General features: G+C 36.8%; 1 protein-coding gene across 1 annotated transcript in view; it reads left to right on the top strand.

The window, feature by feature from the left end:
* cacna2d1a (calcium channel, voltage-dependent, alpha 2/delta subunit 1a) overlaps window positions 1-17902 on the top strand; it is a 177651-nt gene that overhangs the window by 107118 nt on the left and 52631 nt on the right. The window contains exons 9-18 of the mRNA XM_049474268.1: window positions 1137-1187; window positions 6611-6710; window positions 10294-10452; window positions 12670-12774; window positions 12869-12947; window positions 13226-13275; window positions 15268-15357; window positions 15461-15532; window positions 16472-16564; window positions 16795-16869. Coding sequence (XP_049330225.1) covers window positions 1137-1187; window positions 6611-6710; window positions 10294-10452; window positions 12670-12774; window positions 12869-12947; window positions 13226-13275; window positions 15268-15357; window positions 15461-15532; window positions 16472-16564; window positions 16795-16869 — 874 coding nt within the window. The remainder of the gene's footprint in view (window positions 1-1136; window positions 1188-6610; window positions 6711-10293; window positions 10453-12669; window positions 12775-12868; window positions 12948-13225; window positions 13276-15267; window positions 15358-15460; window positions 15533-16471; window positions 16565-16794; window positions 16870-17902) is intronic.

Below are 17902 nucleotides of genomic sequence, written 5' to 3' on the forward strand. Positions count from 1 at the left end.
ATTAGGGGGTCATTTTGAAAGTCTTTCTTCATTTGACAATGTAGAGCCAGATATCTGTGTGTTGATTCCTGGGTTTAAAGCTTTGTTGGCTTAGTTTACAAGCCAAAGATAAAGGCTAAAGTGTTAGGGCTACATGGTCATCCATCATACACCCCCTCCTTTTAGAAGAGATACAATGTTTTTGCTATCACAACAGACATACAGGGTCACCTACAGAGCATATGCTCTGAAACTGAAACACCTGTCATTTTAGTGTGGGAGGTTTCATGGCTAAATTGGAGCAGCCTGGTGGCCAATCTTCATTAATTGCACATTGTACCAGTAAGAGCAGATTGTGAAAGTTCAATTAGCAGGGTAAGAGCACAGTTCTGCTCAAGATGCAATGCACACAACATTATGGGTGACATACCAGAGTTCAAAAGAGGACAAATTGTTGGTGCATGTCTTGCTGGTGCATCTGTGACCAAGACAGCAAGTCTTTGTGATGTATCAAGAGCCACGGTATCCAGGTTAATGTCAGCATACCACCAAGAAGGACCAACCACATCCAACAGGATTAACTGTGGACGCTGTAAGAGGAAGCTGTCTGAAAGGGATGTTCAGGTGCTAACCCGGATTGTATCCAAAAAACATAAAACCACGGCTGCCCATATCACGGCAGAATTCAATGTGCACCTCAACTCTCCTGTTTCCACCAGAACTGTCAGTCACCACAAATTAATTAGTGTTGTCTTAAACCAGGTGTTTCAGTTTCATTGTCCAACACCTGAATATATGCACTTTTATGTACAGTACAGTGTGCGTGCATCACTGTGATTCCTGAGGGGTACTGGGGGGTTGGGGCCTTGCTTAGAGATCCGATGATGCCTTTCCAAGCACGGGTATCGAACCTACAACACTGTCATCAATAACTTGGTGCTCTAACAGCTGAGCCACCACTGCCCCCACCCTCCACTGACCCCACGGGACGGACTCCACTGGCTCTCAGGCCTTCTGTTCCTTTTTAATTAGAACTGCAGGACGCACATTAACTTAATGCATGCAAGTGTTTAACTACGCTAATGCAATCAATGGAATCACTTAATGAATTAATGAACACAATTATGTGTGTTTGTATGTGTGTGTGTGATACACAGGTACATACAGGGTGCTGCCTCACCTAAGGACATGCTGATTCTGGTGGATGCGTAAGTGAAGTCTTTTGTCTTTTTTATTTTTTTGTTGTTAAAAACCTTTTACATATACTTTTTTTTTTTTTTTTTGCGAATGATCATAGAAATGATAAACACTATTATTATTGTCATTTTAAGCCCTTAAAATGCAATCATAAAATAAAAATAACATATAACAAATCAATTATACGTCTTTTAAGATAAAAAAGTTTTAATTAATAATAGTTTGAAATATCTCTACATTTTTCACATGCAGCAGTCCGCTCTCCATTCCAGTTCCTGCACCTAGATTTGAACAGTTCTGCACATTTTAACAAATAAAAACCGGTTCTGGAACCAGAAAATATTGTTTCCAGCTGTAATTCAAGAACAGTACTTCTTCAGTTCAGTTCTTCAGTGTGAACCCAGAGCCGTTGTGCAACTCGTATTCTGTGATTCTGTGAACTGGTGCAAGCACAAGCTGGTTCGCTGAAAAGCATGAAAGGTTCTTATAAATCTGAATGGAACCAATTCCAGTTCCAGAGTTCAGAGTTCCAGAGGTCTGAAAGGGCTAACAGTGTGTATGGAATTGCAGTTATTGAGCACTGTTCCTTGCACAATTATCTAAAATACTGTTTACATATTTTTAGGTATTTATATGTTTGAGTAAAACGAACATTGTTGTTTTGTTCTATACACTAAACATTTCTCCCAAATTCCAAATTAAATGCAAAGCTTTCAGACCTCAAATAATGCAAAGAAAGCAAGTTCATTTTCATAAAGTTTTAAGAGTTCAGAAATCAATATTTGGTGGAATCACATTTGTATGCATCTTGGTATGTTCTCCTGCACCAGTCTTACACACTGCTTTTGGATAACTTTAAAAAATTAGATTTCAAAAATCTAAGCAGTTCAGTTTGGTTTGATGGCTTGTGATCATCTATCTTCCTCTTGATTATATTCCAGAGGTTTTTAATTTGGTTAAATTAAAGACACTCATCATTTAAAGTGGTCTCTTATTTTTTTCCAGAGCTGTATATACTACTACTCTACTAGTCTTCGATTTTGAACAGAAAGCTTTTATGCCTCTGGTTATAAAGGAGATGATTAGATTTTAAGGCAACAATATAAATGATAGAGAGAATTTATCATTTTTATATATGTATAAAGCAACAAAAGAGAAAAGTTCAGTAGAAAGAGTGAAACTTTTAAACAGTGTATGTGTGTGTGTGTGTGAGAGAGAGAGAGAGAGAGATGGGGAGAAACATTGAGAGACAAAGAGGTTGTAAAATTCAAAGGCTGAGCATGGCACTCACTTTGGCACTGTGCCAAAATAAATCAATTTTTTACCTTTTAACTAAGAGCACAGAGCAGATAATTGGCAAACGTGATTGACAGACTGTTTAATTTTAATATTGCTCCAGAGCAATCTGATATGAAGTGCTATGAATATTAAACAGGTGCTTATAAAAGTAGAGGAATTTAACAAGTGAGAGAAAAAATGAATAAAGTTAAGTCTTAAAAAGTCATTAAACAGCTCAGGATAATACTACACCCTGAAAACAAGCAACAGCTGTTGATTTCACAGCGTATGAGATTGATCTTGTTCTTTTTTTCATTAGCAGTATTATTCACTTAGAGTGGCATGAAAACATGTTGACACTCCTGGTCAGAATGTCTGTTAGTATAAATGCTATAAATAGCAGTGATTCTTTGGCAATACATTTTTTTAGATTTTTAACTTGCTTAGTCATTATTTAATGAAAACCATAGGCAACAATCACAGTTTGTAATTGTGTTTGGTATTTTTTTTTTTTTCATATTTTCATTTTTTATTTATTTATTTTTTTGAAAGATTTCATTAAGATTTATTAAATGATTTGTCTTTGCTTTTCTGGCCACTGACAGACATGGACAAGTACTTGCAGTTAGATTTGATGATTTGGTTCATCATCTGCAACTGTTTTCATCATCATTGTATTCAAAATTTATAATCCATCTTCATGAAACTGAATTAAAAAGTGACAACGAAGGATGAAATAGTGTTTCCAAGTAGGCCAATTACAGAGCATATACAGGCATGACTGAAAGTGTTGGCACTCATAAAATCCTTCCAGAAAATGTATTTCTCCTAGGCAATTATTACAGTTACACATTTTATTATACATGCTTATTTGTGCTTATTGGAACAACATAAAAAAGAAAGCATAAAATTGACAAATTTGACATCATTTCACACAAAACTTCAAAAATGGGCCAAACAATATTATTGGCACCTTTTCAAAATTCTGGATAAATAACTTTTAAGCATGTGATACTCATTTCAACTTACCTGTGGCAGGAAACAGGTTCAGGAAATATAGAAAGCACACCTGTGTGCGCCAGAGGAAATATAGAAATCAGACCTATGTGTGCGCCACAGAAAATATAGAAATCAGACCTATGTGTGCGCCAGAGGAAATATAGAAATCACACCTATGTGTGCACCACAGGAAATATAAAAATCACACCTATGTGTGCGCCACAGGTAATATAGAAATCAGACCTATGTGCGCGCCACAGAAAATATAGAAATCACACCTATGTGTGCACCACAGTGCTGAAACAAAAGCACTGGAGAGCTCTGAAGTGGTCAGCAATGAGTCTGGATCTGAATCCCACTGAACACCTGTAGAGAGATCTTAAATATGAGAGACCTGAAGCAGTTTGCAGAAGAAGAGTGCTCCAAAATTCCAATTGAGAGGTGTATGAAGCTTGTTGATGGTTATAGCAAGAGATTTCAGTTATTTTTCCAAGGAGTGTGCAACCAAATATTAATTTAATTGAGTCAGTAATTTTTATAAACTTGCACCATTTTTTGTTCCAATACACACAAAGGAAATAAACATGTACATAACTGTCATGCCCTTGCTCTGTTTTTCCTGTGTTTCTGGTCTCTGTGTTTTCCCCAATAATTTTCTGTCATGTGTGGGTAATTTGTAGCTCCACCCCCTCGTTACCTGTTTCCCCAGGTGTGTGGTTCCTGTGTGTATATATAGTTCTCTTGTCAGTGTTTCCTCGTAGGTTTTTGCACATTCCACTGTCTTGTTTTGTCTTTCTGCGGTTCCTGTAGTTATTTACTCCATGTTTATATCTTGTTTGTATCCTGTTTATTCCTTTGTTTATTCTTCCGAGTCCTGTCTAATTTATTTTCTGTCTTGTTTAATTCCTTGTTTGTTTTCCCTTTTTCCTTGCACGTTTATGTTATCATTATCTCTCGTTTGTTTTGGTTTGTTTCTTTGTATGTTTATTTAATAAATCCAGCTTACCTGTGTTTACGTCCACCTCGGTATATACTTGCCTGCTACTGCCTGACAATAACAAAACATGTGTTTGCAATAATTTTCTGTGAGAAAGACTGTATTTAGATTTCTGTAAAGGTGCAAATCAGGCTACAGCAAATGGGTGTAGCATAGACTATGCATAATAGAATGGCTTTAACAAGCTAATTAAGGTCTAATACCTTAAAGAAGTGATTTTTTTTTAGGTGTTTACACCTTTTGCATTGTGTTCTTTTCCGTTTTCAAATAAGATACAAAATACTTTTACACAAAATGAGCCTTAATCTTTTATTCACTTTATTAATAAAAGTAATTAAACCAATTGCCAGTTCATCAACTAAATTGTATTGACAAAATTTGATCATTTAAAAAAAGAAAACTGTGATGCGTGATATAATATATATATATATTTTTTACACTTTTTTTGCATATAGAGAAAATAAAAAATGAATCCTCTCTGATAATCCAGAGACTCATGTATTCTTTTTGTCCCCTAAAAGTTCAAACACTCCTCTGTGTTTAAGGGTTGGAGTCATTATATCGTGAAGCCATTAACAACCCTTTAAATCCCTTATTGTGTAATTAGTAAGACCTCGTATGGCGATGGCTTAAGTGGCCTTTTAGAGCTCTTCAGTTCAGCGTAATGATAGCTGCTGTAACTCCACACACCTCCTGGTCAATGACCAGACTGCAGTTATTAGCCAATAAAGTACAGTATAATAGTGTACTAGTAGGTCTTTATGGCTTTTTAGTGCCAGTCTATCCTTCCATGTATCTGAAGCCTTTTCCGCGTGATGGTTTGTGTCAGTGATCAGTATCAGCCACTGCTTAAGAGACAGGTCGACACCATGGCATCTCATCTGTAGCTTTGATCTATTTTGATCGGGCTAATAAACCAGCTGCACAGGATCTTGATCATGGTGGTGTTTTATTGTGGAAGAGGCAGCAAGCCTCTATTTATACAGCAGCTCTATTTAAAAACAGAGAGTTAAGAGGTGTGACATTATTAAAAAAAATTATTGTCTTTAAATTGTGTAAATACAGCTCTGGAAAAGATTAAGAGACTTCAGTTTCTGAATCAGTTTCTATGATTTTTCTATATATAGGTATATATTTGAGTAAAATTAACATGTTGTTTTATTCTTTAAACTACAGACATTTCTCCATAGTTCCAAATAAAATATTGTAATTTAGAACATTTATTTGCAGAAAATGAGAAATGGCTGACCTCAAATAATGCAAAGAAAACAAGTTCATATTCATAAAGTTTTAAGTTTTAAGGCATGTCCTCCTCCACCAGTCTTACACACTGCTTTTGGATAACTTTATGCCTTTACTCCTAGTGCAAAGATTCAAGCAGTTCATCTTAGATGGCTTGTGATCATCCATCTTCTTCTTCCAACCTCCAAAGGTTTTAAATTTGGTGAAATCAATAGTTGCATTTCAGGAATGGACCAACAGAAAGGATCTAAAGTCACCTAATAACCATGTCATTATACCCCCATTGTCATACCCTCATGATTAGCACAAAAATGAGCATGTACAGAAGGCCTAGTGTTATGGTGTGGGATGCACACCATTTTGTCTTTATTTCAGGCTTTTTCACAGCCTATTGTTGCATGAATAAGCTCCTAAGATGGCAGCAGTATGCGGACGAGCATTGTCCTGCTGGAATAGAGATTCAGAGACCGCAGGGACACTGCGGTCTCATAAAAAATGTGTGGGTTGCTATGGGACATGTTATCACACTCCACCTCTAATGCAACATCTGCAGGAACTGTGAAAGAATATAAAAAAAACAAAAATGTATTATCACAGGACACCGTTAAGAACCTCTACAACTCCATGCGAGACGTCTGACATGTTATTTATACTTTATACTGTACGTGCATTACACACAACTTTTGCATATGCAACTCTCAATAAATATTGCCCATATCAGTCTAAATTTGTATAATTTGTTTTTTTTTTTCTGGCCTCTTTTATCTTCCTTCCGAACAACATTGCAATTCGTCACTTCCTTCTGGGTGCGACTACTTTTGCAACAGTTTTAATATCGTGTATAAACTGGTGTAAGTGTGGAACTAGCTTTGAGTGTGGTGTGATAAGCAGTGAACAGGACTCTCTTGCTGTGTGTAGGAGTGGGAGTGTGTCGGGACTGACGCTGAAGCTGATCCGCACTTCTGTTAGCGAGATGCTGGAGACTCTCTCTGATGACGATTACGTCAATGTCGTTTTTGTGAGTAAAACAAGAGATCATTCTTTTCCGTCACTCTTTCTCTGTCTTATACAGTCTGTCACACACTTTTTCTCTTTCTCTCTTTTCTCTCTTCTGCCTCTCTCCCTCTGTCTTCCTCTTCAGCTCTCTCTTCCTTTGTCTTGCTCTCCCTTTTTTCTCTTGCTTCTTTTTTCCTCTTTTTTTTCATCTACTCTCTTTTCCTCTTCTTTTACTCACTTTAGCTCCTTTTACTTGTATCTAGCTCTTTTCTTGTCTCTTGCACTTTTGCCTCTCTTTTTTCTTCTTTCCTGCTATTCTGTTTCCTCTCTTTTTTCTCTTGCTCTCCATTTTTCTCATGCCATTTTCCTCCTTCTCTCTTCTTCCACTTTCTTTTGCTCTTATTTTCTTCTCCCTCACTCTTCTTTTTTTCATTTTCTCTTCTTTCCAACTCTCTTGCTCTTCTTTCTCTCTTATTTTTTCCTCTCTTTTATTCTCCTCTCTCTCACACACTTTTCTTGTAGTCCCTCTATCTCCTTTTCCCTTTCTCACTCTTTATTTTCCTCTCTCTTCTTTTCCCTTCACTTGCTTTTGGTTTTCCTTTATCTTCCTTTATTTTCCTCTATTTTGCTTTTATTCTTTAGCTCTTCTTTTTCTTCTGTCTTATTTTCTTCTCCCTCACTCTTCTTCTTTTTTCCGTTCTCTCTTCTTTTCCTTTATCTTGCTCTTCTTTTCTTCGGTCTTATTTTTTTTCTGTCTCTCTTCTTTCCCTCTCACTCTTCTTTTTTCATTCTGTCTTTCTCTTCTTTCCTTCTCTCTCTCTTTTTATTCTTACTTTTTTCCTCTCTGTCTCTTCTTTTTTTTCTTCCTCAGTTATTTCTCTCCCTTTGCCCTCTTTCTCTTTCTTCTTCTTCTTCTTCTTCTTCTTTTTCCACTTCTTACATAAATTCACACAACACGTGTGTGTGTGTGTGTGTGTGTGTGTGTGTGTGTGTGTGTGTGTGTGTGTGTGTGTGTGATGTGTTTTTACACATTGAGGCTCATGTTGATATGCAGCTACTCTGGCTGAGTTCTCATTCATTGAGTAATTAATATGGAGATACTGCAGGGGTCAATTAAAGGGCAGGGAGTAATGAAGCCCTCTGGAGGTGGGATGAGAGCATCACTTAACTGCACTGTTTAATTCCTGTTTCTTCTTGCTTTGATTTCTCAACACATCGATAGTAATGGAGCCTGAAGCTCAGCTTTATTATCACAGCGGGATCCAACGTTGTAGCTTTTTTGCACAAATCCAGATTATGAACAGATTTAATGTGTTGCTTTAAGCAGACTACTCTGGACAGAAGACTTGTGGATTAAACCATAAACAAGCAACTAACAAAAGCAACAGCAGATAAGGTGCACTTTCCTCACCCAAAAAAAATCAGTGCGCCTTATAATCCGGTGCGCCTTAAGTATGAATTTTACTAGTCAGGTTGTGAGAAGCAGTGTAGTCACTCTGCTGAAGTGCAGCGTTATACGGGAGTTTCAGTTTAGTTCTCCAACACAGAGACTCGAGACTGGAGCAGTATTAGCATAAGCCGCTAACAGTGCTAAGAACTAGCTTTTTAGCCATTTAGAGGTGGGTATATCAGACTGTAGCCTGTGTGTTTACTGTGTTAAAACAAGCTACATGGGACAAACCGCAAGCTAATAGCGACCTGGATTACTGGAACATTTTAGGGTTCCTCAATGCAATTATTTTGTTGCATTACAAACTACTTCTAAATAAAAAAAAAAAGATTTCCTGCCATAGTGGCAAGAATATCATTATTGCAAAATTCCCTGAAATATCATATTATTTTAGGGCCATATCGCCCACCTCTAACTATAGAAATACAATAATTTATTGGTGCAAGCAATAAGCAGAGGCTGCATTTATGGAAATTAAATATAAAAGATGTGTGTGGCGTATGTTTTACTTTGATTTCTCTTTCCATTTCTCTGATTAATTAAGGGCTATAATTTATGCTGTGAGGTCAGCAGTATGATCCTGCCTAATGAAATCTGTCAGCAGTGTCGTAAGTGTATCGGTGGCAATAAACCAAAGTACTTTTAGTTGAGGTAATTTATCAGAGTGTTTTAGAATACTTCCGTTAGAGGAGGGACCCTGAGAGAGAGGGGGGACCTGAGTGAGTGGGGGGAGTGGGGAGGAGTGTGCATGTTGGCTGATGTCTCAATCCGTCATCCATTCATTAAACACTTTAAACCACTTTCCCTTCCCCCTCCTCTGCGTGTCATCGATGACATTACCCACAGTCCTTTGCTGTGGGAGTGTGTGCCGTAGGGCTGAGGGAGACTGAGTCTGACTGGATCATTGTTAAGACATATGATAATCAGTGCTTAGATCAGACGTAATTAGATCGTCCTTTTATAGGATATATATTATGCTCACAGAAAGTCATGCGTACTTAAAGATTCATGTATGCATACCGTCATGCTCATCGTCGTGCGATGTGTGTGTGCGTGTGTGCTGGCTGGTGTTTCATCTGTATAAGGACAGTGCTTTAAATCAACACTTCTCTCTTCTTTACCTTCTTCAAAACTACACTTTTTATTTTGTATTTTCTATGAACTTACTGTTTACTGATTATTACATTGTGAACCAGGATGTACATATTCTCAACTATTCTAAACTACAGTTAATTCTTCAGTATGTACTGTATACTGAATAAATACTATATATTTTCTGCACGTTTATTGAGTTATTTAGTATGACTATAGATATTTAGTACCTACTTTGAATTATTTAGTAGCTATTATAAACTATTCAGTAGCTATTATTAATGATTCAGTAGCTATTATGAATTATTCAAAAACAAGCACAAATAATTTGATATTTACAGTATCAGTCAAAAGTTTGGACACTGCTTGAATTCAGTTTTTTCATTGTGGATGTAATTGTAGATCTATCAAACTATGAAGAAAAACATATGGAATTATTTTGTAAATAAAAAGTAAACAAAACAATGTTTTATATTTTAGATTCTTTAAAGTAGCACCTCTTGATTAGATGACAGATTTGCACATCTTGCCATTTTCTCAGTTAGCTTTATGAGAGAGTCACCTGGAAAGGCTGTTAACAGCTGTGCTGAACTTGTTTAGAGTTAATAGCTTTTAATTAATTTCTTGTCTCTTAATGTGTTTGAGAGCATCAGTTGTGAAGAAGTAGAGTTGGTATATAATGAATAGTTCTAAAACATATTATGGCAAGAACTACTTTGAAAGTATCCTCAAGCGCAGTCATCAAAAATGTTATGATGGAACTGGCCCTCATCAGACCTGCCCCAGAAAAGGAAGACCAATAGTTGCAAAGAATAAGTTAATCAGATACCAGTAGGAAAAAAGTAAAAAATAAAAATATGTAATGAGAGAGTTTGTAACTTTTGACTGGTACTGTTCGTGTATTTTTATTATTATTAGTAACGTTCTTTCCTCTGTGTCTACTGTGTACTTCAGTAAGGCGATAATACGACAAAGCCCGATGTTTATTAAGTCTACAGTACGTGTTATGAGCTTTGATATAGTAAGCACTGATGTAATCAGCTCTTTTTTTCTGTCATCTCAGTTCAGCAATGAGGCCAAACCAGCGGCCTGCTTTCAGAACCTTGTCCAGGCCAACGTTCGCAACAAGAAGATCCTGAAGAAGGCAGTGCAGAATATCACAGCCAACGGCACCACCGACTACAAGAAAGGCTTCAAGATGGCCTTCGAGCAACTCGATGCGGTTTGTGTTGCTTTATTTATATTGCAGCAACCTTGTTAATTACTGGAAAAAATGGGTTTCCGAAAAGCATTGATTTTATAGCTTGCCATTGCTCATGATTAAAGACACAACTGTGATGTTTACCCAAATAAAAAAAACTTATGTAAATAGTTTTGACAGTATTTGTTAGAGAACTGGATCTATAGGCATTATTGTAGTTCCACCTGCACTGTTTAACAAGGCGCTCACTGATTTTCAGTCTCCCTCAATTTTTACTGAGCTTCAGCACAGATAACATGTTAAGATGTTTCTAAAGACTATTGTGCATAGAATACCGCTTCATGCTAAAGTTTAATACTTTAGACCCGTATGTGATCCTGCACACCTCCCACAATGCCAAAGACCACAGCCACAGCAGCTGTATTTAAATGGCAAACAAGTTTATGACATCTATTTTCTGGTCTAATTTCACACACACCGGCACACAATAGTCAGAAAAAGAGGTGTCCCCATGTTGTAAATCTACACAGATATATCTCCTGAAAACTGTTTATTTGGGTGATTAATTTGATTCAGTTTATTCACAGTAATCTTAGATTTTCAATATTTCCGCGCGGTTAGCAGCATGGCTACACATGGTTAGCAGCACTTGCCACTAGAAAACGCTGCCCAAGAGCTCTTCACTAAGGAACCCTCAGTGTTTTGCTAAGCCAGTGCTCTATCAGCTAGCAGTTCGTCCCATGTAGCTTGTTTTTACTTGATAAACGCGCAGACTACAGTCCAACATATTTACCTCTGAATGCCAAAAGAGCTAGTGCTTAGCACAGTTAGCGGCGAGACCTGATGCATTAAAAGAAAAACATTTAGACACCCCTGTTCCTTAAGTCGCATAATGTGCTTTATAATCCAGTGTATGAAAATAGACCAGAAAATGGACGTTTATTGATAGTGTGCCTTATAGTCTGTAAAATGCTGTACAATGGGACCGGAAATGGCTTAAGGCTGCTATTTATGCTTCCACATTAATCAAAATGGCAGTAAAAAGGTTTGTTTGCTATATATATATATATATATATATATATATATATATATATATATATATATATATATATATATATATATATATATATATATATATATTATATATATATATATTATTATTATTATTTATTTATTTTTTATTTATTTTTTATTTATTTATTTATTTTCGATTACTTAGTTGAAAAGGATTAGTAAAAAAAATGCATTCAAGCTAATTTACTTACAATTTAACTTACTATTGATTGTGCAGTTCCGTTTCAGTTCAGCTGAAGGATTTGCTAAAGAGTAAAAAGGGTCATCTATAAACTAGAAATAAAGCCTTTATTTGCCCATGTTTTTTTTTTTTTTAATGGGATGAACTAAAACAGTAGATGGCGCCATCTGCTGGTTGTCAAACATTACACTGCTCACTGATCTAAAGCAGTGGTTCTTATGCCTGGGCCTGGAGGACCTCAGATATTCTTTTATTCTCCTATTCTTCTGAAAAATAAAATTAGCAATAATATTGCGTTAATAAAAAATAAGGATCATCATCATTTTTATTATTTATCATATTTTTTATATACAATTATATATTTATTTTTATTATTTAACTTTTGGCTTTTGAATGCAGAATCCACATATATTTAAATAGTTCACCAGCTTTTTTTTTCCATTCTTTACTTTTTTCTGTATATTCTCTAAAGCTGTCTGTTTTAGCTGTAGCAATATAAACTGTAATGATGCTGAATTAGTCTACTCTATTATCAGATGCAATCAATTATTGATATGATCATAAATAATACATTCAAGAACTATTATTAATGATACATGTTTTAGATGTAAATAAATTAAATGTAAATTACAAATTTAATACTATGGCTATTTATTAAATAATGAAGTGTTGCTAATTTTTGGGCACAAAGGATTACCCACCTCTGCTTTGCACATTCTGATTAAAATCATCAGTTTCTGACCAAGCCCTTCCTGAGTTGACGGAGTCTGTTAGAGCAGGAAAATGCTAAAATAGATGTAGCAGGGCAGTTCCAGGATCAGTGTTGAAAACCCTTTCCTGAAAAAGGAAAAGAAATCTGCTTTTATGCTGCATCTGTTAGTTAGATGCAAGTTGTTCTATGGTGGACATTAGAATGTTGTTGATAGGATTATTTACATATTTTCTAGAGATATGTAATGTAATTTTGTTTATTTGTACTGTAGAAGAACAACACAAGAGCAAACTGCAATAAAATCATCATGCTCTTCACGGACGGAGGGGAAGATAGAGCGTCTGAGGTCTTTGAAGAGATGAACAAGGCCCGCAAGGTGATAAGACCAACACACATACACACTAACGCAGATGTAAACACTTCTGACTGGACGAAAGCTCTAATGCCGAGTTACATTTTAACCTCATCAGGTCCGCATCTTCACGTTCTCTGTGGGACAACACAATTATGATAAAGGACCTATCCAGTGGATGGCCTGCACCAATAAAGGTAATATTTTACTGATTAATCACTCAACTGAAATTTGTTTATGTTGCTACATGAATAATACATCACTCACTCACTAGTGCGACCACAAAACACACTTCAAATAACATTTTTATTTAAATGACATCACAATTTAGGGTGATGCACTGTTTGTTAAATTGAATGAAACATTTATTTAGTTTTTAGCATATTAACAATTAGGTTACATTCAAAAATTAACTCACTTACCCTATGTACATATTTTGTTGTATCTGTAAAAATTATTTGTGATTTTTCTTAAGGATATTACTACGAGATTCCCTCCATCGGTGCCATCAGAATCAACACACAGGTAAATCTAGTATAATGAGCCGAAAATCAGGTCATGACCGGATTATTGAGTACACAAAAGTGTTAAAGACTGAGGCCACTCTGAATATAAAGCACTGCAGGAAACCCTGAAACGAGGGCTATTATAGCTGATATTAAAAAAAACAGACACTATTATAGACAAGACAAGAAAGGCAACCATATACAGGGGTTAGACAATGAAACTGAAACACCTGTCATTTTAGTGTGGGAGGATTGATGGCTAAATTGGAGGAGCCTGGTGGTCAATCTTCATTAATTGCACATTGCACCAGTAAGAGCAGAGTGTGAAGGTTCAGTCAGCAGGGTAAGAGCACAGTTTTGCTCAAAAATATTGCAATGCACACAACATTATGGGTGACAAACCAGAGTTCAAAAGAGGACAAATTGTTGGCGCACGTCTTGCTGGAGCATCTGTGACCAAGACAGCAAGTCTTTGTGATGTATCAAGAGCCACGTTATCCAGGGTAATGTCAGCATACCACCAAGAAGGACGAACCTCATCAAACAGGATTAACTGTGGACGCAAGAGGAAGCTGTCTGAAAGGGATGTTCGGGTGCTAACCCCGATTAAAAAAAAAAAAACATAAAACCACGGCTGAACCCAAATCACGGCAGAATTCAATGTGCACCTCAACTCTCCTGTTTCCACCAGAACTGTCTATCGAGACAATAAATTATTGTGGTCTTTAAAACCAGGTGTTTCAGGTTTTTGTCCAACCCCTGTACTTATAGCACAGATTGAATTTTAACCTACCTTTAACCTATCTGTGCAGTAAGCACACTAGAATTGTGGGAACTCATGCCCAGCATGGTGGGCAGCCGTCTCTCTGGCATCTAGGGAGCAGTGAGGGTTAAGGGCTTTGGTCAAGGGTCCAAAACAGTGACTCTGGCTGCGTTCCATTTCCCTTTGATGTTCAGGGGCAGAGCTGGGAATGACATCACACCTAAGTTGGCTGCATTCTCGCTTAAACAGCTATTATTGTTAGCATTGCCACAGGTTAGCTATTGTGTCAGCCTGGTATCAGTGGACACAACATATTACGCAGTATTTTGTGCATCTAAACCCAGTGTAATCATGCCCCAGGTAAAATGGAACACAGCTTATTAAAACAAGCTAATATAGTTAATAAATAGTGACTATTATAGCTGATACTGCTGCCAACTAAGGTGATTTTTGTTAATATTGCTAAAAAACATAGGCTTTTATCTGATTTTACTAGCTGATATTGTCAACAAAAAGGGTATATTTTGGCTGTCAAATAAACAGACAGGGTAACTATGAGAACTACAAAATACACAAAGACTAAAAACAAAGAAAAACCTACAACCTAACAGATGTAAAGTGTACAAGAACCAACAAACTAACACTAAAATACAAGGACTTTTATACACATGGAGGTAGCAGGAAACGGGCAACACCTGGGGACAGGTAATGAGGGGGCGGAGCACTGAAGTGAGAGCACTGAAGACATGGGCGGAGACGAGGAGAACACAGAGAGGGTCATGTGCTAAGAAAGGTCTATATCGTCGCTGTCCAATGAAAAACACTTATCTCTAAAACAGCAACTTTACAGGAGAGAGAAAAAAACCTTATAAACTTTCAGTGGAAGTTAATGTAAAAAGAGTTTATTTTAGGTCATTTTGAAGTATTTCTATAGGTCCGTTCATCAAGAAATTTCGGTACAGTGTAAGGGACAGATTGTCCGTTCAAATTATGTAGTAAACTAAAAATCGACAAAAATGGAGAAGTGTTTTTCATTGGACAGCGACGATATAAAAACAGGAGGGCAGGAAAAACAGACAGACAGACAGGAGAGACACAGAACAGGGCAAAAACGTGACATTATGACAGCTTGCTGATATTTCTAATAAACAGGGGCTAATATATTCTCAGGTGTTCACATTATTATTATTAACTGTAGTAAATCAATCATTCTTTTTTTTTTTAATAAATTGACTGCTATCTCTGCAGGAGTATCTGGATGTGCTGGGAAGACCTATGGTAAAAGCTGACAAAGCAGCAAAGAAGGTGCAGTGGACCAATGTATATCAGGATGCACTGGTTCGTCATCTCCTTGTTTTAATTTCACAACTTTTTAATCCAGATTTATTTATATTACCTGCAACTGAGTGTTTCTTTTCTCTTTGCTGTGGCTGTGTTGCAGGAGCTTGGGCTGGTCATAACAGGAACACTTCCAGTGTTTAACAAGACTGGCATAAAAACTGTCAGGAACAAAGTAAGACGCATCTCAATTCATGGACCAAATTTTAAATCATGAACACTAATCTTAATATAAACTCAGTAAAAGTTAAAAAATTTAAAAAAAATTTGTAGGAAGCATGCCTAGCTCAAAATCTGAATTTAACCATTTTGGTACCACTTTAAAATAAGACTACCCTTATTAAGGGTTTATAAATGGTTTATAAATTATTATGATTATTATTAATTATTATTGATCAGGTTGTAAAAGCCCTTAAAAACATTTATTAGCAGTTAAAACATATCAGTTAAAAAGGCAACAGTAATCTTTTGTTTGCTTGGTCATTTAATTCAACGTAGGCATTGAATTTATAGTAAATATATTAATATGTCAGGTTTAATGCTGATTGATGTGAAACACAAACTAAGATTAGTATCTAGAAAGATCTGAGGTTTGATAGAACAAATGATTATGGAATCTATATTTTCTGTTCACTGTTGCAATTTCTTTTTATGTGTTATTGTACATTTAATAACTGACTATTAACAGGATTTTAAAGGATTTGCAACAAGATTAATAGCCATTTATAATCCCTTTATAAAGGTAGTCTTATTTTAAAGTGGTTTCACAATTTTAGTCTAGAGTTATCACTGATGATTGGATACACAGCTTCATGACTAATTACAGGTAAATACATTATTTTTATTATTAGATTTAATTTTTAGTCTGTATCATCTCAAAGCTATGCATTAGCTTCTATTTCAAACACAGTTTGACTGTTGTATCACTTTTAGAACTAAGATATCAGAACTTTATACATCATACGTTTAGTTATAAACATTTGTAAAATGTAAAATTGTGAGCAACTGTTTGGGCACTCAGGAGAATGTCTGAATACTACCAGGTTTTCACAACAGCCTTGTTTCATAGTACATGATTCTGTGCTAACACCTGTTTTTTTTTTTTTTTTAGCAGCAGCAACTGAGCAATGAAAATCAGCTTATACTGGGAGTGATGGCCATCGATGTGTCGTTAAACGACATCAAAAGACTGACTCCACGCTACACTGTAAGACATGACCTTTAAAAGAGACGGTCTGTTTCACAACCTGGTCCACCTGGACTATTGTTATTATTGTGTTTTTTTTTTGTTTTGTTTTGTAATCAAATCACTTGGCTACATTTGTGCATAGATGCATTATGCATCGCCCTGTGGCAATGTACTTTTCCTGCCTTATATGATTGTCTGTTTGATATGAATCTCAAAAAGTCATGATCTCACTTCCTTTGCTCTGAAAGTTTGGACCTAATGGATATTACTTTGCCATCGACCCCAATGGATACGTGCTGCTTCATCCCAACCTTCAACCAGAGGTACACAAAAAAACTTTCATCTTTTTCTTGCCCCCTGCTTTCTTTTTTGCTTTCCCCCACTCCCCACTGTCTCTTCTTCTCTCTCTGCATGACCTAGTCTAGTGCAGGGGTGTCCAAACGTGGGCCATTTGCGGCCCGTTTCCTTTTTTGGAGCGGCCCGCGAGATATTTTAGAAATAGAATAAAAGTTGGCCCGCTGTTAAGCAGGTTTTTATAATATGAGATTCAAAGTTTGAACGCTAGGTTTCAGAAACGGGCCAAAGAGTCCAAAAGCGGAGAGAGTGCGCATTTCTAGCGCAGAAAAACGGGGCAAAAGAGTCTAAAAGCTGAGAGGGTGCGCATTTCTAGCGAAGAAAAACGAGGCAAAAGAGTCTAAAAGCTGAGAGGGTGCGCATTTCTAGCGCAGAAAAACGGGGCAAAAGAGTCTAAAAGCGGAGAGCGTTCGCATTTCTAGCGCCGAAAAATGGGGCCAACGAGTCTAAAAGCGGAGAGAGTGCGCATTTCTAGTGCAGAAAAACAGGGCCAATGAGTCTAAAAGCGGAGAGAGTGCGCATTTCTAGCGCAGAAAAACGGGGCAAAAGAGTCTAAAAGCGAAGAGGGTGTGCATTTCTAGTGCAAAAAAATGGGCAAAAGAGTCTAAAAGCGGAGAGGGTGCGCATTTCTAGCGCAGAAAAATGGGGCAAAAGAGTCTAAAAGCGGAGAGAGCGCGCATTTCTAGAGCAGAAAAACGAGGCAAAAGAGTCTAAAAGCTGAGAGGGTGTGCATTTCTAGCGCAGAAAAACGGGGCAAAAGAGTCTAAAAGCGTAGAGCGTTCGCATTTCTAGCGCAGAAAAATGGGGCCAATGAGTCTAAAAGCGGAGAGAGTGCGCATTTCTAGCGCAGAAAAACGGGGCAAAAGAGTCTAAAAGCGGAGAGGGTGCGCATTTCTAGCGCAGAAAAACGGGGCAAAAGAGTCTAAAAGCGGAGAGGGTGCGCATTTCTAGCGCAGAAAAACGGGCCAAAGAGTCTAAAAGCGGAGAGGGTGCGCATTTCTA

The sequence above is a fragment of the Astyanax mexicanus genome, chromosome 2, assembly GCF_023375975.1.
Source record: "Astyanax mexicanus isolate ESR-SI-001 chromosome 2, AstMex3_surface, whole genome shotgun sequence".
Classification (NCBI taxonomy): domain Eukaryota; kingdom Metazoa; phylum Chordata; class Actinopteri; order Characiformes; family Acestrorhamphidae; genus Astyanax; species Astyanax mexicanus.